Genomic DNA, 27512 nt, shown 5'->3' with positions numbered 1-27512 from the left:
GTTTTCAGTCTCAATCTTCACCTACCCTCCATTTCCACCAACCTTCTCTGCTATTATTTCCCCGAAATCTCTGTCTCCCTCCGGCATTGAGCTTCACCTCCGTGCACCAGAAGTTGAGAGTCTCTCTCTCCATCAACTTCTGCTTGATGGCTTCTTCTGCAACTCTTCCAACCATTCGCTTCTCCCGTAACCCTTTTTCTGACCTCTGTCTTTCTCCGACGGAGACAAGCAGTCCATTTCTCTGGTGCCGGAATCGCATTGTGACATCTCTTAGGCCTTCATTACACTCTTCTGGTTTGGTGGGGACTAATCGAACCGTGGATCATGTCTTGAAGTGCACTCGAATTAGATCCACTGTGTCGGCTACAGCTACTCCGGTTGAGGTAATGGAGCAATCACCGTCTAAAACCAACTCTAAGGTTTCGACGACCGTTAATGTCGATTTGGGGGACCGAAGCTATCCTATCTATATTGGTACCGGACTTCTTGATGAACCCGATCTTCTTCAGCGGTAATTTCATTATGTTTCATTTTCTCTATTGTTTTTATTTCGTGTTGAGTTTACTCGGTATTGATCGCGTCTTCTTTAAGTTATGCTTCTCATGGTTTCTCTTGCAATTAATCTATTCAAGTCTGTACGAATTGCGGATATTTATTGCTAGTATTATCTCAAGATACCCTGTGTCTATTTTACCTTTTATTCTGATCTAGATCATAGAAGTAACCCAGATATCGAAATTGATGATTTATGGCAAGTTCTCATCAAATAATGAAATGAGTTGCCTTCTGTGTGAACAGAGTTTTTGGGTTCAATATAATGTTGTATTTTCACAGGCATGTTCATGGGAAGAGAGTTCTCGTGGTCACTAACACTACAATTGCACCATTGTACCTTGATAAAGTTATTAATGCTTTGACTGCTGGAAATTCAAAGCTCTCTGTCGATAGTGTAATTCTACCAGATGGTGAGAATTACAAGGACATGGTAGGTTTTTAAATCTTGGATCTTGGTAATTCTTTTGTGCTATGATGAATTCTTATTAAATTGTATTTATATTATCTTTAGGATACTCTCATGAAGATTTTTGACAAGGCCATTGAGTCGCGATTGGATAGACGCTGTACATTTGTGGCCCTTGGAGGTGGTGTGATTGGTGATATGTGTGGTTTTGCTGCTGCTTCTTTTCTACGCGGTGTAAACTTCATTCAGATTCCAACCACTGTAATGGCACAGGTCAGCCAGAGGTCCTCTCGTCCTTTCTCTTTTCATCAAGCAATCTGTATCTACAGGTGGCAATCTGTGTTGATGTTTAAAATGCCCTTCTACAGGTAGACTCTTCAGTGGGTGGTAAAACTGGAATAAACCATCGGCTGGGGAAGAACTTGATTGGTGCTTTCTACCAGCCTCAGTGTGTGCTTGTAGATATAGACACATTAAGCACGTTACCTGAGAGGGAATTAGCTTCAGGGCTTGCTGAAGTTGTTAAATACGGGCTTATTAGGGATGCAGAATTTTTTGAATGGCAAGAGAAGAATATGGATGCATTATTAGCAAGGTACTAGACTCCCTTGTACTTGCTTATTCTTCCAAAATATCTAGGAATACATCTTTTTAGTAATTGTGGGATGCGGAATGCCTCTTGTAAAATTAAGTCAGATATACTTGTAGTCTCCTAATTTTACTATATTCAAATCCAATCTAGTAACCATGCATGTTGCTATTTAAGGATTCACATGTTCTTATCCCTAAAAGTGGATCCGTGGCTATCTGATTAATTTAATATTTTACAGTTTTTCATACTTAAAAATCATTTTGAATAGGAGTAATACACAATTATTAATTAGATCATGTGTTCATTCTGCATAGTTTAGTATCTCAATCTGGTTCATGTGGTATGCATGATTGATAACATTCGTGGTAATATATAACTACCCTTGTCTTCATAACTTATGAAATAAAGCTGATTTACTGTCTGGAGTAATTTGTTATATTAGCAAGGCTCAAAAGAAATTCAAAATAGGAAGCAGCTTCAATAGATTCTTGCACAAGTTGATGTTTCTGCAATGGTCAGTCACTAATACCCCAACTTTTAGGTGTAGGAAAAGAGGTTAAAGATTTTGAGATAGAATAAATTAGAAGTGGAAAATTTTGGTAAATCTGGAAAATCTTAATCTTTTGGATCTAAACATTAAAAGTAGAAGAATTTGGTAATGAATAAATATATTCTCTCTTTTACTTCACTCATTTGGATTGGAAATGTTTTTCCTTTATCCATATTTCTGAATTATATATTTTACTTGGAAAATTATTTTAAGGTTTTTGCCTGTTCGAAGTGTCAGCCCAAAAAAATGAGAATACATGTGTCTCTCTGAATAGTCTAGCTTCACAATAAAATCTCAGCAGGATATTCCCTCCTTTATAATGAATCTCACTATAGTTATCTATGTTGACATACTAGTTTTGATTCAATAAGTTGTCAAACATGTTTTGACAGCATGTGGTCAAAACCCTTAACTAGAAGCATTTAGTCAGACAATGTTCTCCTCACCTTTCAACTTCTAGTTGACTTCAGCAACACATCCCGCTCCCTTCATAAAATTTTTATTTTTATATTATTTTAATTTTCTTTTTAACTTTAACAAATTTTTTGGGTTTCCTTTGTATGCTGCCATTATTCACAACAGTAGTATGGTTTTGTTTCAGGGACCCTAGTGCATTGGCTTATGCTATCAAACGATCTTGTGAAAACAAGGCTGAAGTTGTAGCCTTGGATGAGAAGGAAGGGGGACTGAGGGCAACATTGAACTTGGGTCATACGTTTGGCCATGTGAGTTTCATGCTTCAATTAGTGATTATGTTTCTTTGGTTCCTTACTTTATTTTCACTTGCAAATAAGTTGGGATGTATGGCTTTTAAGAATCTCTTTTACATATCTGTTGGCTTGTAGGTAATATCTCCTTGCTTTTGTCTTTATGTTATACTATTACATATACACGTGCAGATGCACATGGGCTTTTTGCTCTTACTATAAATAGAATGATACAACATGCAGAATATTGGGAATATTTTATGAGCATGTATACGCTCTTGGCTCTATGTGTCAGTTAGATTATTGGGAAATGAGTGAAAAAAAATTAGAAATTTGCATCTCATCATTCTTCATAAACTGCATGATAAATTGGTATATAGGAGCATCAGTAACTAGAAGAACCATGGCCCTGTAGATTCCACTTTCGCTTCTATAGGTTGTGAGATCCCTTTGAAGCTTGATCTTTACCATAGGGCTCCCGAATCAAATACACAAATCCCATTTCCCAAATTGTTTTCTAAGTTCCTGTTTAATCCTTGAAGGCTGTTTCTTAGGGTTGGCGGTTGCCTACATAGAACCATATCAAAGCAATTGAATGAGAGATTGTAAAGTTTGTTGTCATAAAGCACAACAGAGTTTCAAAGTACCAAGTTTCACACCTTTACTCCGTAAACATATAAAATTGATCCACAACGATTAGATAACCCAAAAGATTATAAACAAAAAGAAGAAGATGAAGAGGGAGCTTCCATGGATTCTTCATTTGATGTCTTGGAGGGCTCCTTCTCATATTGACCTTTTTGATAGTTAAAACCTCCTGAAGATTACAAACCAGTGATGGTGATAAGAAGTTATCCCTCACAGAAGTCGGCATCAATTCAGGGACCTGAACTCCAAACCCAAAGAGAAATATGATGAAATCTTTTAAAATGTTAGAATGTGAGAGAAAGAAATGAAGACGAGAGATGATGGGTTTGGGAGGGTTAGAGAATAAGTAAAAGAACTTTAAAAAGCTTAAAACGAAAGATATTGAGTTCAAGTAATTATCTTCTTTTTCCTCCCTTTGGGCGACTTCTGATATTCAGAATAACAATTTCCTATGAACGGAGTGGTCTTTGTGACAAAAACTACTCCAGAATTTAATCGTTAACTGTAACCTGAAAGGAGTCTTCAAATTCAACTTTTAACTGCTTTAAAGGAAAAGCATGCTCGAACCATTCCACAAGAGAATTCTTCAAACAGCGAGTGAAAATTGAAGCCTCTGGAGAAGACGAAGTACACGTCTTTAAGGATTTCACAACAAAATAGTTGCACTCCAATACTCTTCAGATTTAAAAAGCCTGAAGAATTTAAGAACGAGGTTTACAGTATTGAAGCCAGTTTCCACAATCCAATTTTTTTTAGCCAACACCTTTTGATCAACAATTAAACATGAATAACGCAACTCATGAACTGTCGTAGGTGGCATCAAGCAAGAGAGATTAAAGGTCAATGGCTTTGAGAAAGTTTTGTTTGGGAAGTGGGGGTATAGTCTTGTTTGAGGGAGTGCGGCTCCTGGATGGTGGTTTCTTCCTGACGCTAATTGTGGTTTAGGGTGGTTTGAAAGGGTATTTACATTTCGGATAGGATATTTTGCACTTTGGAGAGGATATTTTGCTCTAGAAAAAGTAGATGTCAAAACTGAATTGTGTTTGCTGTTTTATTTAGTAGTATGATCTGATACGATGTGATTGTATAGGGTGAAAGGATGTGTTTCGTGGCTGGAGGTTATGTTGCTTGGGGAAAGGATATTTTGATCGGGTTCTTTTTGGGTGATTGTTTTGGAAGGGTCTGTTTCATGACCTGGGGGGGGGGGGGGGTATGTTGCTTCATGGGAATGGTATTTTGATCCAGTGAAAAATTTGCCATAACTGATTTGAGGTTTTACTTTTATGTAGTAGCCAGTAAACACTAACACGTGCAGATGCATGTGTGACTATAAGAGAGAGAAAGATGAGAGAGAAGAATGAACTTGGGAGAGTTTTGAAGAGAGAGATAAGAGATGGGAGTAGAATTCAAAAAGAATATTTGAGGAGCTAATTATGTGTTGAGATCAACAATACTCTCTTTTACTTATGAATTCCAAGTATGTTCCTCTACTTTAAGAATTTCTTTGATGCTTCATTTCAATTATACAATAATTAATAAGATAATTTAACATGGAGAAGAAATAGTACTTGCTTATACCCAACACTATTTCATCTTGTGACAAAACCATCCATCATTGATAAATTTGAATGTCTCGCACAAAGGAAATAATGAAATTAAGTACAATCCCCAATTTGCTTAGGGCCTATTTGGTTACATGAGTCTGGAGATTTCAAATATCTAGAGATTTCAAATCTATGAAGTCATAATTCATAAAATTAAGTGTTTGGTTAACCTAAATCGCTGGAATGAAATTTGTGAATTCATCTTGAAAAACTGTTTGGTTGACATGATTTTTGTGAATGCGCAAATGTTTAGCGCTTTTATAATAGGGGTGAAATCTCTGGATTTCATCTACAGATTTCATGTTTTTAGTGTAAAAAGATGAATCTCTAGATTTCATGAATCTAGGGATTTTCACAACCAAACGGGTATAAATCTCTCATTCATGAAACCAAATAGGCTCTTAGGGCTTTGTTCTCAAATTATTTCAATTTCATGTAAATCAACATTGGAGTCTTTGATCTTGTACTTTTGATGGTTTAAAATTTCTTGACTTTTTAAAGCAGTGATACTAAAAGATCTTGGAAAGCCATAAATAGGATGGAATCAATCAAGAAAGTAGCTATGAAAATATAATTTACTTCAAATATATCCAACAATACATTGAAGGAAGAGCTAGTTATCATACTAATTTCGTGAGAACTTTTAAGACCCAAATACCAAACACTATGTAAATATTCCCAAACAACTCCTGCATTCTCCAATGACAGGGTAAATTTTCTAATAGGATAGTTTTCAGGCCCGAAACAGAATTTTACAAAAGAAGTACTGAACAGAACTTTAAGACGTGACATTAGCCGATTCAGGACCATGGACCACCTCATGAACAAAAAGGTTCCCTAGACGGAAAATGTAAATAATTGAAGCATATGGAAGTTTCCAAAGTAAAATGCATCGATAGAAGAAGAAATAAGCATATTAGAAGTTGCAAATAGCGATATGAAATAAAGAGAAAGCCACAATCAAACTTTTAAGCAAGAACAAATAATTCAATCAGTGAGCATATATGGAAATAAATAATAAATAAACGAAAGAAAAAAAAACCTTTAAGCTGCCACAGCAAGAGCAAGGTATCTCCATTGAGTCTTGGTCCTCATCATGTCAAATTCTGCACTCCACAAATATCCCCAGAGATGACTCAGATTGAACTCCATATGATGGGAAGAAAATTTCTTGATTGTAACCATCAGTATTAAATCTTGATTATATACTGTGTATAGTTTCTCTAAATCGAAATTTTCTGTACTCATCTTCCTTTCCTGTCAAAATACAGTTTGTATCCAACTTGCGACTTGCAAGATAGGCAAAGCAACTGTATTAAGTTGAACCAGTATATGGTGACAGCAATAAGGGGGTAAAATCCAGCTTTTCATAGAGTGACCTCCAACCTGGCACAGTCAAATCAGCAAAGAAACCAATCTATTAAGGAATGTAATGTAGATATTACATGTGTTCATGAACTAACTACATGTTTTCATGAACCAACTCAGGTCTAGAATACAAACCATGCTTTGGAAGCTTGGCTGCTCTATGTATTTCAGCTGTCCGGGCTGCTCAAGCAGAAATACAAACAGCAACCTCTAGGCCCTGTGAAGAAGAAAACAAAAGTCACGTAGTAAATTCCAATACTCATCCAAAGTTTTTCTTCTTACAGTAGATTTGTTCAAATAAGGATATCTATACCAGATTGCTTCCTCAGTAAGAGATGACCAAAAAGGTTCTGATCGGTTCTTGTCCTCACCGAACCTAAGTTCTTGTTGGTCCATTCCGGATGTAGCAGCGCATTTGATGTGGGTAAATGCCGCAATAGATCACCAGTTACGTCTTCCCCAGTTCTGTTGCGAAACAAACTGGGTAGAGAAAGACTACCAAAAACACCTTGTGAATGTAATAAAATTCAGATTTCAGATTAAAAAGAGTTGTCTCAATCAGTGGTAAGAGACTTCCAGGTGTCCTAGTAGCAAAATTCCAGGCTTTCCTTCGGCTGTGCTTGCAGCCTGCCTCTACTTATGCTCATTTCCATCTCAGTCTATTACAAGGCTTGTGCTCCAGGTAAGTGGTAAGCCAGCAGCTTTTCCCCTCCCACCTTCCACTCACTTTAATTTTTTGTTTAATTCCAACCCATTTGATCACTTCTCTTCCTCCATTACTGCCTCTCATTCATATCTCATTCCCCCTCATTAAAATCCCCCCAAACTATACAGATCCATCATCCTGGGATCCACACAAACACTTAACCCAAATTCCTGTCACTGTTTCCAATCCATAACCTAATTCCTTGATGTTAGCGAGACCCCTTAAAACCTTATCTCTGATTCCAGAATACATGGGAATTAGTCCAGCATTCTGCTATTTATGAATTCTCAGAAACAGAGGTCTTAATCTAGGAAACCTGACCTGTTTTAGAACCCTGCTTTGACCCTAAACAGAAGGTCAAATTTAAATGCCAATTTTGTCAGCATTTCCTGTGCTGTTTCTCCTCCAAATGCCTGCCATTTTTTAGTAGTAGCTCTGGCTCATGCTAATTAGCAGAACTACGAAAATTAATGTCTTACCATATTTTAGTATTCTGGTATATTTTCTCAACTTCTTCTTTTTGTGTGTGTGTGTGGGGGGGGGGGGGGTTTCAGATTCGTTTGATCGTTAGTATCAGAACAAACACTTAGATTCCGTTGGACATTTTATACTTGACAACATTCGGTAGTACTGATACTTAGAAGAAGAACTTAATCTCTTATTTTTGTCCCCAGTTGGACGAAAATTAGTTTTACTATGCTGTATGCAAATTGCAAATTCAGTTTCTAGGTGCTTCACCAAGGAAAAAAAGTAGATAAAAAACAAGAAGCCGTGCAAAACAAGGAATTATAAGAAGAAATTCACACTCAATCTAAGTGTTTAGTTAACTTCTCAGTCATGCTTGGTAAAATCAAAGTAATTATAGTCATGAACTATAGAAGGCCAATTTGATCAAGGGAGAATGGTGTAGGGTACCAAAGTAAACATATGAAGTACTCATTAATCAATAAGACCCCCAAAAAGAAAAAGGAAAAAGAAAAAAAAAAAGAGAGTAATAAAACCAACCTCATTAAGTTCTTCAGGAGGGAGGACTGATTAAGCTTGGAAATGCCAACAGCGAGGTTGATTCCACAATGAGGGCCATTAAACCTGGTGAGGCTGTAGGGGACATTGAGGTTGGCCTTGGAGTGGGCACAAGGAGCTGGACCCTGGTGTGATAAATTCTGTGAGCCTGCGCAGGTTGGTAATGAGGAGGAGGAGGAGGATGTGGTGGTGGAGTACATCTCATCAAATCAGATCTGAGCCATGTGGCAACTCGGGCAGTTGAACTCAGTCAATCCTGCTGCCATTGCTAACACCAAGCAACATCCTGCACATCGCACTTTGTGGGTGCTATATGATGCAATGACAATAGCGGCGGTGCAGGCAATGGGAGTACCGAGGGTTGCCCCATTTTCCCCTTTTTGGGTCACCCTTGGTTCGTCTGTTCTTCCTTGAGTAGTTGAGTGAAACCAGAACAGATGAGAGAGTCACAGCAAAAGACCAAACAAGGGTTTGAACTTCGAAGAATAAGGAGCCCAAAAGTAGAAGAGGAATTTTTTTTAAAAAGAAACAGTTAAAAAAAATAAAATCAAACTTACCCTCCCTGAAACAAACTGGGGGTATTAGAACCCACACAGCAGTACTATTCCTTTTTGGCCGAATTGTTAGTTATGACTACCGAGATCCATGGAACCTAATATAACAACTGAAAAATGGTGAATGGTACAACCAGCGTAACTTCTCCTTCAGATGAACAAAAGGTGTAAACGAAAGAAATGAACAAAGAAGATGGTGGATGCCATGGTTGTGAAGGAAGAAGAAAGGTGTGGTCTGAACTCGTTGCCAAAATTGATAGATTGATAGAAATAGAAATAAAAATTGAGTCAGTGAACACAGGCTGTTGCCACCTTTTCTCTGAGAGTTGTGAGTTTCAAGGCAGAGATTTAAGCAGTCATTGTTATCTGGTCAGATTGATGGAAACAAGATGAACAGACGGTGAGACCACGATATGGATGTCCCTTGTATTAGGGTAAGTTACAACAATGGGATCACTGTCCAGTTCTTGCAGTCGAATGTGCTAGATGGAACTTGCAGGTAGACGAAAGAGCCCCACGGGATGCATTAGAGTTGTGTCTCCAATGGAATGTAGGTCGTTCATCACTCTTTATGTTAAGATTTTTTTGAAAGGATGCGTTCAGTTATACAAAATTAAGGTACCTTGTAGAATTTAGTAGCAGCTCTGAAACATGAGTAGCTGCAAAAAAAGACATCTTAGATGGTATGGACGTGTGCATCAGAATCATGTGATACTCCATTGAGGTTTGATTTGATTCAGACTGAAGGAACTAAAAGCGCAATTATAGACCAAAAATGACTTCAAATGAAGTGAAGATAAAAGACATTCATAGGTTAGGGTCATTGACAAGTGATTTCAGATGAGGAAACATGGAGCAAATGCCATCTAGTTTTAATATAGCTGAGTTAAATAAATTAATATGGTCCTTTGTAAGCTTGATAATGGGAGGTTATTTCACACTAGTCTAAATACTTCTGAAATGAATTTATGACTTCAAACAAGATTCAATAATACCCAAGGCATCCACTAAAAGAATGGTTCCTTCATAACGTGGCGCCAGAAAAGAAAGGTAAGATGTTTTACCTGTGAATTGGAATGATGCCACAAACTTGCTTTATACAGGAGATCAACTTTATCTATTCAATTACAAGGTCATGCTGTTGGTCGAAGGGAAACTTTAGTTGGATTTACGTAGATTGTGGGATACTTTCTGAATTAAGTGCCATTTCTTCCACCTCTCCCACCTAAAAATGGCAGTTCACTAAGAGAAACATCCCACATTATTGTGTTTGAAAACGTGATGGTCACTTTTCCTGTCGTGGTGTATTCTCAACTAATCTACGGGTCAATTTTATTTTGTCTTTTTAGTTTCTCTTGGTGGTTTATCGAATTTCACTTACTGGTCTAGTCATAATTCTTGCCTCAAAAGATCATAAGGTCATGGTATTCCCCCCCTGCCCCGCCCAGCCCCGCCGCAAAATAACTGTGCTCTAGAGGATGCACCATACAACAATAGCCGTGCAAGCTAGTTACCCTATAAGTGTGGCCTTCTTGTCTCTATCATGGGCACAAAGCCAGGGCCCAAAACCAAGCTTTAAGCCATATCTCTATCTATATTGATTGATTGACTGACAGTTCCATCCTTGCATCATCTGATTGATTGACTGAACTTACCAAAAAAAAAAAAAAGAATTGATTGACTGAGAGTTCCATCCTTGCATCATCTGCTTTTTCTGCTTAAATTTTTCTTATTTTATTGAATGCTTTTCTTCAGGCAATAGAAACCGGTTTTGGCTACGGACAGTGGCTCCATGGAGAAGCTGTTGCAGCTGGCACGGTAATACACTCACCCCTCACTGCTTTCTTACTTCAGTCTCAATTCTGTGTGAGTCATATTGAAGAAAGTAAGTGTTTTGCTGTTTCTAGGTCATGGCTGTGGACATGTCGTATCGCCTTGGCTGGATTGATGAATCGCTCAAAAAGCGTGTCTATAATATTTTGGAACAGGCAAAGCTACCCACTTCCCCTCCTGATGTTATGACTGTGGAGATGTTCAAATCTTACATGGCGGTAATATACACATGAGCAAGTTTTCCTTTCTTGTTGCTGAAACTTGTTTGGATATGATTTTTATTGCTCTTCTATTCTTTTGGCGCTGCAGGTTGATAAGAAAGTTGCCGATGGACTACTTAGACTTATCCTCCTGAAGGGTCCACTGGGTAACTGCACATTTACTGGAGATTATGATAGAAAGGCCCTAGATGACACTCTGCATGCATTTTGCAAGTCTTGAGATCATACCTGACGGTGATCAGCTCAACCATGTGTATTTTGTGCTTCAAGTCTTTGTTACGCAGGTTACTACTCCCCAGCACTCAAATTGGGATGGCTTCTGCGCTTGGCCTTTAACAAAACCATTGGAAGAAGCCTCTAATGAATTTTGGAATTTTATAGGCTACATTAATGTAGTACCTTCAAGATCCTACAGTAAATACATTCTGGTTGGTATGTAATATAACACGTTGTCGCATTTAATTAATAAATGTAAGTTATCGTTCTTCTTTTTGCCTGGCCTGACCATCATTACTTTTCCATTTGAGAATGTTGTGCTTGGTAGTTTATATTGCAAGTTTCCCTTTTTTTTTATACGAAAGAAAAAGATTAATATTACTTAGGGTGGCAAATACAAAGATTAGTAGTGTCTAATACAGTTAATTCCTTCTTGAGTTCTTGTGTTCATTGCAAGTTTCCTTGAAATGGAGAAACTGAAACTATATGTTGCCAGTGGCCTTGCACAGGAAAACCATTTTGTGTTGCATAGGTACACTTATTGAGGGCACATGACATGCATGGATTATAATTGATCGAAGACTTGATGACACAAGTACTAATAAATTTACGTTGTGTGCCTTCTCATTGGTTCCTTATCTTTTGCTTAGCCTTTAAAGCAGACCCAGGATGAGTCATTAAGGAGTTACAGTAACCCCTGACATCACACATGGAATGATGAAACAAGTCAAAATTTGCACATTACTGCAGCTACAACAACCAGTTTTTTTTTCTTTTTCTTAAATAATTTATCATATACTTAAATTGTCTAGTTGTTTTAATCTGAAGGATTTAGATGGTTAATGTTTTATGTTTCAGTAGGGAGGAAGTAGATCTACTGTAAACCTTGTATCAATTCATTAAATGTAGCTTTACACAGGATTCCATCATTACAATGTGATCAAGGAACCTATCCGGACTGAATTGGATTTGGATTGATGTAATGGGTTCAACATGTATTGCAGCTGCCCATGATGTGATGGTAATGCAGTTCTGGTGGAAATTCATCTCCAACAGAGATGGCTTCCAACCCCAACCCCAACCCCCCCCTTTAATTGTAGGGAATGAGGACCCTAATTCTTATAAAGCTCATGGTCCCAGCCAGAGAACCATCTCCTCATCATTTAATTATCAGCTGAACTCAGAATTTTCTAGAGGATCCTCGTACCAATTCGCTTTTTCTGCTTTTATTTCAGCCTCACTGTTTGGTGATCCATGTTAGTTGTAGACACAGGATGGAATGAAGTGAGCAGCAGTAAGAGGATTGGAGCTTTAAGACACCATTGGTTGTTGGTGCCTTGTGGGTATCCCAAACCCATAAATGAATCAACCATAATCACTTCGGTGAGTGGACCAAGTGGTTACAACTGATCAACAAATTGTATGGATACAGAAAGGCCTAATCAATGAGCTTCACCTTTAGTTATCTCATATAAATTTTGCTCAGATTTCGGTCTCAAACTGTAGTAGCTGTGGCCTTGCAACTTCCAACCTGTTGTTGATGTATTGATTGCTTTCCGTTTTAAGCTACTAAGGGACAGTAAAATTAAATTGAGAAGAAAGACAGAATACAGATGCTCACTTCTATCAATTAGAGGCTAGTATTTATTTCAAAGTAACCTGTGATCTTCTATATTTTCTCTTTTCACTCACTACACATGGTTCTTCTGAAGGAAGAAAAAAAATGCTACATATCACATATGGATGAGAAAAGATAACCTACCTATGGCTATACATACCAATTCATGTTTTTAATTGGTGGAGATCGAGATCAGTCTTTGATCTGGTGGATTTTCATGGATAACGATCAAATCAACACCTGTTTTAAAACTCTAGAAGAAAATTCCTCCAACTACTAACAGTACGTTGGATCCTAATCTTATCTGGCCATCTCCATTACCTCATGAAAGTATTTGAGAAGAAAAATATAAAAAGTGTTTTAAAAAGCCGGAAAGTTAGTTGGCGGATCATAACGTTTCATTAATTGGCGGGAAAAGACAGCCAGCCCATCAACGTTCCAACTCCACAAAACAATTCCCATTTCCATTTGCTTACTCACATCTTACACTACTCTCAGGGGTTCCTCTTCTCCTTCTTTCTCTCTCTGGAACTCCAACAAGCTACAGTGTAACAATGGAGGAAGTAGAGCTCTTCTCAGTGAGGTCTCCTGATGGGAATCTGCAGAAGAACTCAGACCCAAAATTGAGCTCTGAAGGCAAGGAGAAAGTTCCATTCTTGGGCCTCTTTGCTCTTGCTGATACCACCGACTGGCTTTTTATGTTCTTTGGCAGTGTCGGAGCTTGCATTCATGGCGCTGCACTTCCTCTCTTCTTCCTTCTCTTTGGTCGTCTCATCAACTCTTTGGGCTCCCTAAGAGCGAATCCTCATCGAATGTCTGCTGAGGTCTCAAAGGTACTCTCTTTCTCCAACTTTCCCTTGGCCCTTGTACCAGATTTCAATTGGGCTGCTATACGTTTTACCCTCAACCAACTTAGAATGATTCTTCATAATAAAATGTTCAATTTGAACACTTTTTTTTTTAATTTGGTTTTCAGAACTAAGTTTTTTAATCCTTTTCCTGTTATTGCAGCATGCTTTGGAGTTGGTTTATTTAGGATTTGTAGTGTTGGTTTCAGCATGGATGGGTAGGTCCCAACTCCTAATTTTAAGAAAATAAAAATCATGTTCTTGTTGGGTGCATCTGATCAGTTTCATTAAGCTTTGTTAGATTAAAATTGATAGTCTTGATGTTATGTATCTAAGGAGTTGCATTTTGGATGCAAACTGGGGAGAGGCAGGCAGCCCGTCTGAGATTGAAGTATCTTCAATCAGTCTTGAGAAAAGATATTAACTTTTTTGACACAGAAGCTAGGGATGCAAATATCATTTACCGCATCACAAGTGATGTAATACTGGTGCAGGATGCAATAGGTGATAAGGTACCTAAATGAACCAAACTGTTCTGTTTTGTGACATTATTCACTCCTGATGCAAACACTAAACTATGCCCTTTTTTCCATTTAAATGCTGCAGATATGCCATAGCATGCGCTACATGGCACAATTTGTTGTTGGCTTCATTCTAGGGTTTACATCAGTTTGGCAGATTTCTCTCCTTACCCTTGCTGTGGTCCCCTTAATAGCAGTTGCAGGTGGAGCATATACAATAATTATGTCTAGCATTTCAAAGAAAAGCGAGGAAGCTTATGCTAAAGCAGGGAAGGTTGCAGAAGAGGTAGTTCTCTATTCCTTCTAGGGGTTTTCAAGTATTTCTCTTGAGTGCTACTACCTCACCTCCATAGTTATACTTAGATAAAGTACATTATCAGGTCCACCCACCTGATAGAACAAATAGGAACATTCAACATACTACCCCTGTTTGCAGAGAGCAAAGAATAATAAAATTTAATCTTTGTATACACATTTAACCTCTGAAAACAACTTTTGTTGCTTAATGTGGTTCAGTTTTCTGTTCTGTGAAACTGAATGACACTAACTGTAAAACACTTGCAACAAAATGACATTAATTCCCTTTTGCATCTATCAGGTGATTTCACAGATCCGTACTGTGTACTCATTTGCGGGGGAGGATAAAGCAATTGAAACGTACTCCCGAGCACTACGCGATGCCCTCAAATTGGGGAACAAGAGTGGAATCGCAAAAGGAGTTGGTGTTGGATCTACGTATGGCCTGTTATTTTGTGCCTGGGCATTACTTCTCTGGTATTCTAGCATCCTTGTCAGGCACCGGGCAACCAATGGTGGTAAAGCATTTACAACAATTATCAATCTTATATTCAGTGGATTGTAAGCCCACTCTTAAGACAATACTTCATGTTTTATTACTCAAGAATTTCTTCCATTAACCAGATACTGCTTGTGCTTTATAGTGCTCTAGGCCAGGCTGCTCCAAACCTTGGTGCTATTGCTAAAGGACGGGCTGCTGCAAGCAATATAATGTCTATGATTAAAACAGATACCAGTTCTAAAGGTCTGGATGATGGGACAGTTTTGGCAAGAATATCCGGGCAAATTGATTTCTGTGAAGTCTCATTTTCCTATCCTTCACGATCCAACAAGGTCTTTGAAGCTATGAGCTTTTCCTTTAGTGCTGGGAAGACATTTGCAATAGTTGGTCAAAGTGGGTCGGGAAAGAGCACAATTATATCAATGATAGAACGATTCTATGACCCCACATCAGGTATCTAAAAATCAAATCTTTTCTCAACTTCCAACATATAGTCAACTACTAGAATCAAAAAGAATATGTGAATGAATGAGACCAACATTGTGTAGGGAAAATATTACTGGATGGGCATGACTTAAAGAGTCTCCAATTAAAGTGGCTACGGAAACAGATTGGACTGGTTAGTCAGGAACCCACACTATTTGCAACAACAATAGGTGGGAACATTCAATATGGTAGAGAGGAAGCAAACATGGAGCAGATCATAGAAGCTGCTAAGGCTGCAAATGCCCATTCTTTTATACAGGAATTACCAGATGGCTATCAGACGCAGGTTAGTGGACTAATACTACAAAATTTCATTCATCCGGTCTCTGCCAAAAACACCTTGATGTCATATTACATGTACATTTAGAATCAGTGGCTGAGTGGAACATGCTCTAATGTCTATTGGTTGACTAAACAAATTATACACTTGCTTTTAGGTTCTCTCCAAGAACTTGTCTTTTCAAGTTAACTTTATTAGCCTAAGCATTGAAGTCACTTCCTCAGAATGTATAGTCCTTTTTCCTAATTTAATTAGGTGGGAGAAGGAGGAATTCAGCTGTCTGGTGGACAGAAACAAAGAATTGCCATTGCAAGAGCAGTAGTAAGAAACCCAAAGATTCTACTTCTGGATGAAGCTACAAGTGCTCTTGATTCAGAATCAGAGTTCATTGTGCAGCAGGCACTGGATACGATCATGTCAGATCGTACAACAATTATTGTTGCACATAGGTTGTCCACAATCCGTGATGTTGATACCATTATTGTCCTGAAGAATGGAGAGGTTGTTGAAAGTGGTTCGCATTCAGAATTGATGTCGAAGGGTGATGGTGGAGAGTATGCCACTCTTGTGAGTCTGCAGACGTCAGAAAGCATCAAACATCCAAACCATGAAAGTTGTATTAAATCCCCTAAGACTTCAACATATTTAGAACCCAACATTCAGAATCATGATCAAAAGGTTAAATCAATTCACAGAGGAGATTGGAATACACAAAAGGATCCCTCAGGCCAACCCGTCCATGTTCCAACACCGTCACTTTGGAAGCTAGTTAGATTGAATGCTCCTGAGTGGCCATTTGCAATACTAGGTTCAATAGGAGCAATTATGGCTGGCATGGAAGCTCCACTGTTTGCTCTTGGTGTGACACATGTATTGAGCGTATTTTATTCTCATGATGACCTACAAATCAAGCACGAGGTTCAGCAAATTGCTCTCGTGTTTGTTGGTGTAGCTGTTCTTACAGTTCCTATATATCTGCTGCAACACTACTTCTACACTTTAATGGGAGAACAGTTAACTTCTCGTGTTCGGCTCTTAATGTTCACAGGTGCTTCATTACTCCAACAAACTTCAATTGCTTTTATGAGTATTTACTTCATTCGCTTTGTGAGATTTGACAAAATGAACTTACTTTCTGCATTAGAGTGCTTCACTCAATAAGTTGCTTGGGTGACTCAAACAAGTTCCCTTTTGTGTCTTTTTCACTAATGAGTTTTTGCTTTTTCCTTATCAATAACTAATCTGTAGGAAAGCTAATATTAATTTTGATAGACAAGTAAAATGGTTCATTGCCAAGAGGATTTGAAACCAATCCAATGCTGCTGCTTCAATATTCTGAATGTTGTGAATTGCTTTCATACTCACTTATTGTTTTTGAACAGCTATGCTTAAAAATGAGATTGGCTGGTTTGATTTGGATGAGAACAGTACTGGGTCCCTAGCCACAAACTTGGCAGCAGACGCAATGTTAGTAAGAGGTGCACTTGCTGACCGCCTCTCAACCATCATCCAGAATATTGCACTCACTGTGACAGCATTTACTATTGCATTTATATTCAGTTGGCGGATGGCATCTGTTGTTGTTGCTACCTTCCCTTTACTAATCGGGGCTTCCATAGCTGAGGTAGGCCTAGAAAAACCGAGTTGAGATGATCATTTGGTTTTGTATTGATGTGGTATAGAATATGTCTACAATCGTAGTGCTTGTGCAACTTGTGTAAAGCCATGTCAAACGTTGCTTACATTTTATGATCTTCTCCTTTTCTTGTTGGCATTTTCAGCAACTATTTCTAAAGGGGTTTGGAGGCAATTATGCACGTGCGTACTCTCAAGCATCCGCTGTGGCCAGTGAAGCAATCACAAACATCCGTACTGTGGCTGCACTTGGTGCTGAGGACAGGATCTTAGCCCGCTTCGCCAATGAACTAAACCGACCAAACAAGCAAGCACTTTTGCGTGGGCATATCTCGGGCCTAGGTTATGGTGTGTCCCAATTCTTTTCTTTCTGTTCATATGCACTCGGCCTTTGGTATGCATCGATTCTCATCCAACATAGAGACTCAAGTTTTGGAGATATCATCAAGTCCTTTATGGTGTTGACAGTCACTGCTTTATCAGTGGCAGAGACACTTGCTCTTACACCTGACATTGTAAAGGGATCACAGGCACTTGGGTCTGTCTTTAGCATACTGGAAAGAAGAACAGCCATAGACCCTGACAACCCATCATCAGAAGTGGTAATGAGAGTCAATGGTCATATAGAATTCAGGAATGTTAGCTTCAGATACCCCACAAGGCCTGACGTTGTCATCTTTGAGAACTTGAATTTGAAAGTGCTTGCGGGAAGCAGTCTTGCAATTGTGGGACAAAGTGGATCTGGGAAGAGCTCTGTCATTTCACTTATATTAAGGTTCTATGAGCCCATTTCGGGGGCAATTCTAATAGATGGGTGTGATATTAGGAACCTAAACTTGAGATCATTAAGGCTAAAGATTGGTTTAGTTCAACAGGAGCCAGCATTGTTCTCTACCACAATCTATGAGAACATCAAGTATGGAAATGATGATGCATCAGAAATTGACATAATGAAGGCAGCCAGAGCAGCAAATGCACATGGGTTCATAAGTAGAATGCCTGATGGTTACCAGACCCAGGTGGGGCAGCGGGGGATACAGCTATCGGGAGGACAGAAACAAAGAGTGGCAATTGCAAGGGCAATGCTAAAAGATCCTGCAATCCTCCTTTTGGATGAGGCCACTAGTGCATTGGATACAGCCTCAGAGAAGCTTGTTCAAGAGGCTCTTGATAATCTAATGAATGGCCGAACTACAATTGTGGTCGCGCACAGGTTGTCAACTATCCGTGATGCAAACAGTATTGCTGTACTTCAAAATGGGAGGGTGGTTGAATCTGGAAGTCACGAGGAGCTCATTGGTAGACCTGGTAGTATGTATAGGCAATTGATTAATCTTCAACAGGAATCCAGTGCTGGAGATCTTAGTTCACAGTAGTTTATGACAGAGAAAAGAAGAAAATAAAGATGTGCTGTGATGGGTAATGTATATAAGAAAAAGAAAGAGAAGATTACTCAAACACTTTTTCGCATGTCCAATTTGAAGATAGCTAGTCAATGTAATGTTACTTGATTACCAAGGTACATCTTGCAGAGTTTCCTATTACAAACAAACATTTGTTCTAATGCTGCATGTTAATTGAGAATGCATATTAGCAGTACAACACCTTTCCCCAAGAGTATATGCTTAAACAAGAGTGGATGAAAAGTATCCCCAATTTGTATTGTAATTTTCTTTTCCAGAGATCACTGCATTCTAATTTGTACTGAACCTTGCATGTATTGAATTAATTTTTTTCCAGCCATCCAGATCTTGAGCAGATCTGGCTTGTTGATTAGGCTAGAATATTGATGCTTCCATGGGTAAAACTTGCAAAATGAATCAATGGCAGCATTGATGAGGCAGGAAAGGATCTCACGTTTTGTTTAATATGATGTTGTGATTTTCAATTGTGGCCACTTTGCCGGTTTGCCCACTTAAAGACAGGAGAGCATGGGGATCTTTTCCAAAGTGGGAGTAGAGAGTATGACACACATGTTAGGCACCTTGGCAGCGTTTCAAGTACCCTTTTCCATTTCTTATGTCCTCTCTCTTTTTCGCATGTCTTTGTTTGGTTTTGCCTCCAAACTTTGCCGGGTATGCTAGGAGAGCTCCAACAGGGACGGGCTGGGTCGGGTTCTTTCAAAGCCAATCCTAGTCCTATATGCTCATAGCTAAACTCATTTTCTCCTTGACCTGGATTCAGGGCCTAAGATTCTTGTCCTTAAAACTGAATCTTGTTGGGCAAAGCCAAATGCAATCCCACCCTAATTGTCTTTGATTTGGATGGGCTAGGACTGTTGGCCTTGCCTAGCATATAAAATTTATCTCAACTCAGTTGAAAATAAAATGCCTAATCAAACAAAGAAACTTCCCAGAATCTAGACTCTTATTAATCATATATATGTTACTGTATAAAAGTACAAACTCTACTGGATTAGAAGGAATTCTCATGGTGGATAGAGAGTCTTGTTTAAGTTAAGTTTTCTGTTTGTTCCTTTGGGTTGTTTAGCCCCGTCTTTGTATCGAAGAAGAAAAAAAAATACAAACTCTACTGGTATACTCTTTTGTTGGACCAAAATACCCTCTCACTGAGGCAAAGATTCCTTATCGACCAAAGGCATGATGACACATATCCTTAGAACCAACAACTAACGCATCAACTCATACACTTGCCTCCCATGTACCCACTCCAAAACCCAATCAACACACAATAGGACGCTCTGGGCTCCGCTGAACAACGCATGCTCTGGTAGGCGCTGGACTATTGGGGTCCTCTTCTGGATTCATCAATTAATCTGAAACTCACAACTCAAAAGATCAAAATCAAATGGAGGGTTTTAATGTGTTTTATAGAGGTATCATCTAAACCTAGCAACCTCTAGCGATTTCTCTCCCATTCTCGGATGTGGAAAGTAAGGTTTTGAAATTAGCAGGACATTTAGTAGCTTGAATCCCCTCTTTACTTGGTTGTTGAAAGAGGTGAAAACAACTTTTCTCATCACTCCTACCATCGATGGATTCTCTGTCTTCTTCTTCTGCAACAATGGGACACTGCTTACTGATGCCCATTGCTTGGGATATCAGGGGCTGTGGTATGGGACATTGTTTATTGATGCCCCCCGCACTATCATGGTTGCCGGATGACATACCTAAGAGGTCTAGATTGCATGGCTAGGTACCCATACATGCTACTACCCTTTTGATAGGTGTATTGAAGCCGAATGACTCGTGAAACGGTGATGTGACTTTGACGCATTATACATCGTAGCTAGTCCGTGCATAGAGTCAGTGGTCCACTGTTGATCATGGATTAGTAGTGTTGCATATGTTAGGGTTGGGCTTATGGGCGTCCAAGGAGCGACTAGAAGTCGTGAGGAGACATGAGAGCATCCGCCCCAACAATGTTTGGATGACCATAGGGTTAGGGAATGGAGTCCAACAGAGGTAGTCAGTTCATGAGAATTCTCATTCATATGTAGAGAAGGATACTGAATCAAGTTGGTTGATGCCATAGGGGAAGTATTTGGACTACGTGTAGTACGTCATTGTATGAATTGCATTAGATTAGAAACCCCGACATGCGCCAGTACTCGTGTTAATGGTCGTGGTGAGAGAGTGTGGACCTAAACCCCAACCATGGTTGATTGACAATGACTGAACCCCTTGCTCGAGATCCCAATAGAGGTAACCAGTTCGTGAGGGATCAGAGTGACTAGACCTACCCAGAGGAGGGCTGATGTTATATCTTAAAGCATATCCACCGTATTAGAGACATTCATAGTTAGATTTTAGCTGCATCCATACACTTGCATATCATCCTTTATATATGTTGTTTATCTTGATATAATGTTGATATGTATATGAAATGTGTTTCCTTACTGAGTTCGTCAAAACTCATTCCTTTTATGATCTACCTTCACAACTTCTCTTATTTATCTACTCATTGTTGAATTAAAGGTGGTGAACAATTATTTACCTTAGAAAGTTGCATTTATAGGTAAATAATTGTTCACCATTACCTTAAATGCAACTTATTACCTTAAATGCATACATGATGATTTAAGGTGTGAGATGTCCAAGTGATCATTGCTGCTCTTTTTGAAAATAATTTAAATCTTTCAATCAAATTTAGCTCTTGTTCCAACAGGTTGCTAGACATAAAGGTGAACTCCCTAAAAGAGTTGGACAACTTGATTGCCAGGTATTTGTTTTGCACCAACTGTGAATATTTACTTCCTATTGGATATTTTTCTCCGACTCTATGAGTGATTCTGTCCTTTGGCTGTGTGCCATTTAAAGTTAGGGTACTTACAAGAGTTAACATAAGCTACTTGAAGTTGCAAAGAAGATTAAAAGGAAGAAATTTGTTATTGCATTATGATATCTAGAGTGAAAATTTATGATATCCCAATTTTTGGGTGATTACCTAGACATATTCTTCCAAGTGTGAATCATATTATATTTTATTGCATTCTCATTGTTTTCTATGCTAGCATTACCTGAAATGCAGAAATATCTTGGTTTATGTGTTAGGAGCATATTTAAAATATCAATCATAGGCTACATATGTCTTTAATTGTTGATTAAGGCAGTCTTAATCATTTTTTGGGTGCTACCTATGAATTCTCTTTCTTTTCTTTTGGTATCAATTCGAAGCTGAATTGTTTAGGCACAACAACAACAACATTGAACAGAGTTACAAAGTGAAATAGAGCAGAGAAAACATCTTTTCCATTATTAAATGGTGATGGTATACAAATTCTTGCAAGCAAACCCCTCCTATATCTTTTTCTTCTTTTTTATATTATCTGTTTTTCCTTTACAATCATGAACACCATTACTACTATCATAAGTTAAAATCTTCTAGTTTACATGGATAGCAAGTTCTTGTTTATTGTTCGATCGTTTTGGGTTTGGAAACTTCTCATCTCTTTGATGTATGATGACAGGCTTTGTTTCCAAATTTATGAGATTTTTTATTGATTTCTTTTTCAGATAAAAATAGTGAAACTCAGAAGAAAGCTCTCGATTGATTCTTGGGCAAATATTATGTATTATGACTAAGTACTTTCACCGATGGTGAAATTCAACTTTACTCAAACACAAATAAAATGTTGTTGATTACCAATAATAATAATAATAATAATAAGATGATGTTGAACATGATAAATTCATAATGAGAGAAAAAAGTTTGACTTTTATCATTTGGGTTTTTATTTTTGTAAAATATATGAGAATTTTTTCTTATTTTTCGATTTGGCTTCTAAATTTTACTTTTCTTTTTGTGTTTGGTTTTAACTTCAGCAATTTGCACTTTATTTCTTAATGTTTCTTCCTCTAACTTATTTGCTTTTGTTCTTCTTACTCTACTGTTGCATATACAAGTTCAAAAATATTAAGGAAACACAGGTTGCAAAACAACTTCAAGAAAGGAGATTGGTAGGCTCGGCTAAATCAACGTTGACCATCCTCTCAAGTTACATAGCAAATTGAATACAAAGTTTTGGTTAAATGTATAATTAAACCCAATAAATACACATTATGGAACGAACTTAAAAAAATATAAAACACCTTGAATTAGCTAAAAATAATAACGAAATCACTATGTATGCTAGAATATCAAAACATGAAATTGGAATTCTTGTTTCTTAGGTGGATTCATCTTCCTACTATTTGCCAATTATGAATTGATTATTTGATACGATAAATGCATATTGCTTGTAAAGTTCAAGTTTTTATTGTTTCCAATGCTTTCTACGACAGTATAAAAAAAATAATGATTATACATGATTATGCATAAGGCAAAGAAGAGAATGCCCATCACTAAACCAGTGCTCTCTAACTCTCAGGTTTAATAAGTTTAGAAAGGTAATACTCATCCTTAACAATAACAGATAAAATAAAAATAGACTTGTTTAAAAGGCTAAAATTCTCTTTAAAATGTTAGTTATATTTAGAAATTTAAAATATTAATTAATAGGTTTACATGCAATTTAATAAATTTACTTTTGAAGCTTGTAATATTTTTTTTCTAGTTAAAAAAGCTTCTAAAATTTCTTGCTTTATACATATTCTTCATTTTCTATCTTTTTAATTTAAATCTAATATTAACAAATGATAGGATTGCTATCATTAGGGGTGTGTCACTTGCTTGTATTTCTTATTTGCTATTTTGTGCAATACTTTTATAAGTAAAACATTTGATACAAGGACCTCCTAGGTTTCAAAGCTGGAAGTTGTCATACATTAAAAGGAGTTTTGTTAAGAATGAACACTACAACAAATAAAATAAAAAACAAAGACATATCTAAATAAATACTTAATCATGTGATGATATGAATGAAATAACAATTTATGAGTTATTTGGATGAAGCAATACCATTAAGAATAAAACATCTATTATTATAGATATCAATAAATGACTTGAAGTTTAAAAGAAAAAAGCATTTGAAGTTTTTTTTTTGGTAATCAAAAAGCATTTGAAGTTAGGTTGTATAACATTGACTTTTCATCATTTTTTATTTTTATTTTTATATTCTTAAACAAACTATTTTTTTCTCCTGTATAGCTACACATACATTTGCACATGCAAGTTTTACTAGTTTCAAAATAAAAATCTAAGAGAAATTACAAATTTTCAAGTTATTATTATTGAATATAATGTTATAATGTCTAACTAAATGTTTAGTAGAAAAGAAAAATGAAGTTCCATAATCTAGCATGTTGTTAAATTAAATATATCAATAATGTCTTAATTACATGCACAACGAAAATAATCGCATAATATAACTTATTCAATTTGAATTATCTGATATGTAAAAAGATAAAGAAAGAATAAAACTTTTAAATTACTTTTTTTTTTTTTTTTTGTACGAAAATGGGATCACAGGGATCCAAAAAACAAACAAAACATTATAACGACTTAGTCAGAGCATCTGACTTTAAAATTGCCTCTAAGTCTTGGGCTGCTCTTGGAAATTAACCAAAGTAACGCCTATTGCAAGCTTCATTTTTTAGGCCCAATCTGCTCCAATTTGCTGCTCCATTATCTACTCTTCATACATAGGAAAATCCAACATGGCCCCTTGAAGCCACTAGTTCCTGAATAGAAGTTACTAAGAATTGATATTTCCCTAGATCCATTGCTTGATATTCAAGCATAAAAACTGCCTTTTGAGAATCCGTCTCCATTTGAACCGGCCATGCTCCTTTGTCAAGAGCAAATCTTAATCCTTCCTTAATCACTAGCAATTTTGCTTCCAGAACCTCACGCATTCTCTTTTTCTTTGCAAAGCCAGCTTGAAATTTGCCATCTTGATCACAAATAATAGCCCTTAACTGGGTAATATTATTCCGAGTACTCACCGACGCATCATTATTGCACTTGAACCATCCTCTACGAGGACACATCTAACCCCTAAATTGCTATTACATCATCTACCACCGCATGGGGTTGGATCCTGATCAACTGTGACGGTTCTCACCGATGACATATTGGAGGGTATGGTGCTATGGCTCGAAATTGCAGAGGTGATGTTAATTTTGCTTGTTCTGGTGGCTGTACTAATGTCGTTGTTTTTCATGCTGAGATGCTTGCAATTCAGTGTGGCTTGCAATTTGCACGGCAATATTGTTGTAATAAGGTTTTAGTGCATTCAGACTCTCAAGTGGCAATTAGGACTTTACTGAGTACCTACCGCCCACATTGGGGGATATTACACATTGTTGAGAACATTCTTCACTTGAGATCTTTGTCTCAGGATTGTATTTTGGTGCATGGAGTTAGGGAGATTAATAGATGCGCGGATTATTTAGCCGGATTGGCAACGGTGGACTAAGAAATTATGTTAGATCCTCTCTCTTTGCCTGCTCAGTTCTCTCAATATTTTGTTGAAGAGCGGCAAGGTCGTAGGTTCTTTAGAACCTAATCCTGTTTTTTTGTATGTATTCTATTTATTTCTATTAATGTAAAGTCTCATTTTCTCCAAAAAAAAGAAAAGAAAAGAAAAGAAAATAATCTTAAGCACCCTGAAAATAAAATGCAGAAAAATATAAAATAATCAAAATCCAACTTTAGTGATCATGTTCGGAAACAAACTGCCTTTCTATTTAGGAATTTCAATTTCTTAAATTAAAGTAAGACTAAACCCAAACATATATTTTCATTCTAAGAAGAAAACATATTTTATTTCTCAGAATCCATGGGTAGCCATATTTTGCACTATAATTTTTATCCGTAAATTACAAAGAAAAAGGAAGTAAGTACTTTTTTGAACTATTACATATAACATAGGAACGGAGAACCCAATGACTTAATCATTACACATCAAAGGGTGTTATTTTTTATTTTTTATTTTCATTGCCACTGTTTTTTAGTCAATGTTTGACTCTAATGTCTTTAACCTTATAAAAAATGAAGATAAAAGGGTTTTGGTGATGCCATCATGCAGTAGGTTGTCCTGGATTCTTGAAATCATGATCTCCAATATTGTCTTAGTCATTGGGGCATCTTACTCTGAGCCAAAAATTAATTAAAAAAAAAAAATTCATTTGGAGTTATGTCAAATGGTCTTTCTAAAATTCTTTTGCGGTTATCCTAAACGGTGTTTTTGCTGGAGCAATATTGAATAAATAGAATTGTATGATGGTCTTCTTTCATATGGTTTGATGGGTGACATCAATTGGATCCCCATCTATAATTTGTTCATCAATTATCTGGATATTTTTAGTGTCACAATTGTTCACTCTATCCCTTTAAAATAAAGATATTTTCCTACCTTGGAGGCATCTCTATTCGTGCAAGTCGTGTGGAGTCTTCCTCGATTTTGGTAGTGCTTGTAATTATCCAAAAAGAACATTTATGTCATCATATTGTAAAGAAAAAAAGAAAACCATAAATTTAAATATTTCCTTTCCTTTCCTTTGGACGACCTTTATTATTTCTAACTCATCTTTACTTTAGGAAATGTATTCTCTTTCTTTTCTTTTGGTATCAATTCGAAGCTGAATTGTTCAAGCACAACAACATCGAACAGAGTTACAAAGTGAAATAGAGTAAAGAAAACATTTTTTCCATTATTAAATGGTGATGGTATACAAAATCATGTAAGCAAATCCCTCCTATATCTTTTTCTTCTCTTTTATATTATTTGTTTTTCCTTTACAATCATGAACACCATTACTACTATCATGAGTTAAAATCTTCAAGTTTACATGGATAACAAGTTCTTGTTGATTGTTCGTTCGTTTTGGGTTTGGAACTTCTCATTGGTGTATGATGACAGATTTTGTTTTCAAATTTATGAGATTTTTTATTGATTTATCTTTCAGATAAAAATGGTGAAACTCAGAAGAAAGCTCTCGATTGATTCTTGGGCAAATATTCTGTATTATGACTAAGAACTTTCACCAATGGTGAAATTCAACTTTGCTCAAACACAAATAAAATGTTGTTGATTACCAATAATAATAATAATAATAATAATAATAATAATATGATGTTGAACATGATAAATTCATAATGAGAGAAAAAAGTTTGACTTTTATCATTTGGGTTTTTATTTTTGTAGAATATATGAGAATTTTTTCTTCTTTTTTCGGTCTGGCTTCTACATTTTACTTTTCTTTTTGTGTTTGGTTTTAACTTTAGCAATTTGCGCTTGATTTCTTAATATTTATTCCTTTAACTTATTTGTTTATATTCTTCTTACTCTACTGTTGCATATACAAGTTCAAAAATATTAAGGAAACACAGCTTGCAAAACAACTTCAATAAAGGAGATTGGTAGGCTCGGTTAAATCAACGTTGACCATCCTCTCAAGTTACAGAGCAAATTGAATACAAAGTTTTGGTTAAATGTATAATTAAACCCAATAAAGATACACTATGGAACGAACTTAAAAAATATAAAACACCTTGAATTAGCTAAAAATAATAACGAAATCACTATGTATGCTAGAATATCAAAACATGAAATTGGAATTCTTGTTTCTTAGTTGGATTCATCTTCCTACTATTTGCCAATTATGAATTGATTATTTGATACGATAAATGCATATTACTTGTAAAGTTCAAGTTTTTATTGTTTCCAATATTAATGATTTATAAACATGCCTCATCAATTTGATGCATCAAGTATTCAATTGAGAATTAATTTCCCCCAAATGCAAAAGATGACTATGCTTTCTAAAAAATATAATAATGATGATTACACATGATTATGCATAAGGCAAACAAGAGAATGCCCGTCACTAAACCAGTGTTCTCTAACTCTCGGGTTTAATAAGTTTAGGAAGGTAATACTCATCATTGACAATAATAGTTAAAAGAAAAATAGGCTTGTTTAAAAGTTTAGGACCAA

The 27512-nt window shown here is 36.8% G+C and overlaps 2 protein-coding genes across 2 annotated transcripts; both read left to right on the top strand.

Moving 5' to 3' along the window:
* Window position 1: 1 nt before the first annotated feature.
* On the top strand, window positions 2-11263 carry LOC149015303 (3-dehydroquinate synthase). Its single transcript, XM_089155080.1, has 8 exons — window positions 2-511; window positions 835-985; window positions 1067-1234; window positions 1330-1556; window positions 2705-2828; window positions 10469-10531; window positions 10621-10764; window positions 10856-11263. The coding sequence occupies exons 1-8, from the start codon at window positions 147-149 to the stop codon at window positions 10985-10987; spliced, it is 1374 nt and encodes a 457-aa protein (XP_089011206.1). The 5' UTR covers window positions 2-146; the 3' UTR covers window positions 10988-11263.
* A 1784-nt stretch (window positions 11264-13047) lies between these two features.
* Window positions 13048-18909, top strand: LOC149015302 (ABC transporter B family member 13-like). The gene is made up of 10 exons (XM_089155671.1): window positions 13048-13434; window positions 13613-13667; window positions 13786-13961; window positions 14056-14256; window positions 14569-14828; window positions 14912-15222; window positions 15318-15541; window positions 15791-16583; window positions 16918-17159; window positions 17317-18909. Exons 1-10 carry the CDS (start codon window positions 13156-13158, stop codon window positions 18544-18546), a joined length of 3771 nt encoding a protein of 1256 aa, XP_089011797.1. The 5' UTR covers window positions 13048-13155; the 3' UTR covers window positions 18547-18909.
* Window positions 18910-27512: the final 8603 nt, after the last annotated feature.

The sequence above is a fragment of the Hakea prostrata genome, chromosome 5, assembly GCF_041222555.1.
Source record: "Hakea prostrata isolate BN-2017 chromosome 5, UWA_Hpros_2, whole genome shotgun sequence".
Lineage (NCBI taxonomy): Eukaryota > Viridiplantae > Streptophyta > Magnoliopsida > Proteales > Proteaceae > Hakea > Hakea prostrata.
This window is presented reverse-complemented; position numbering and strand designations above follow the sequence as displayed.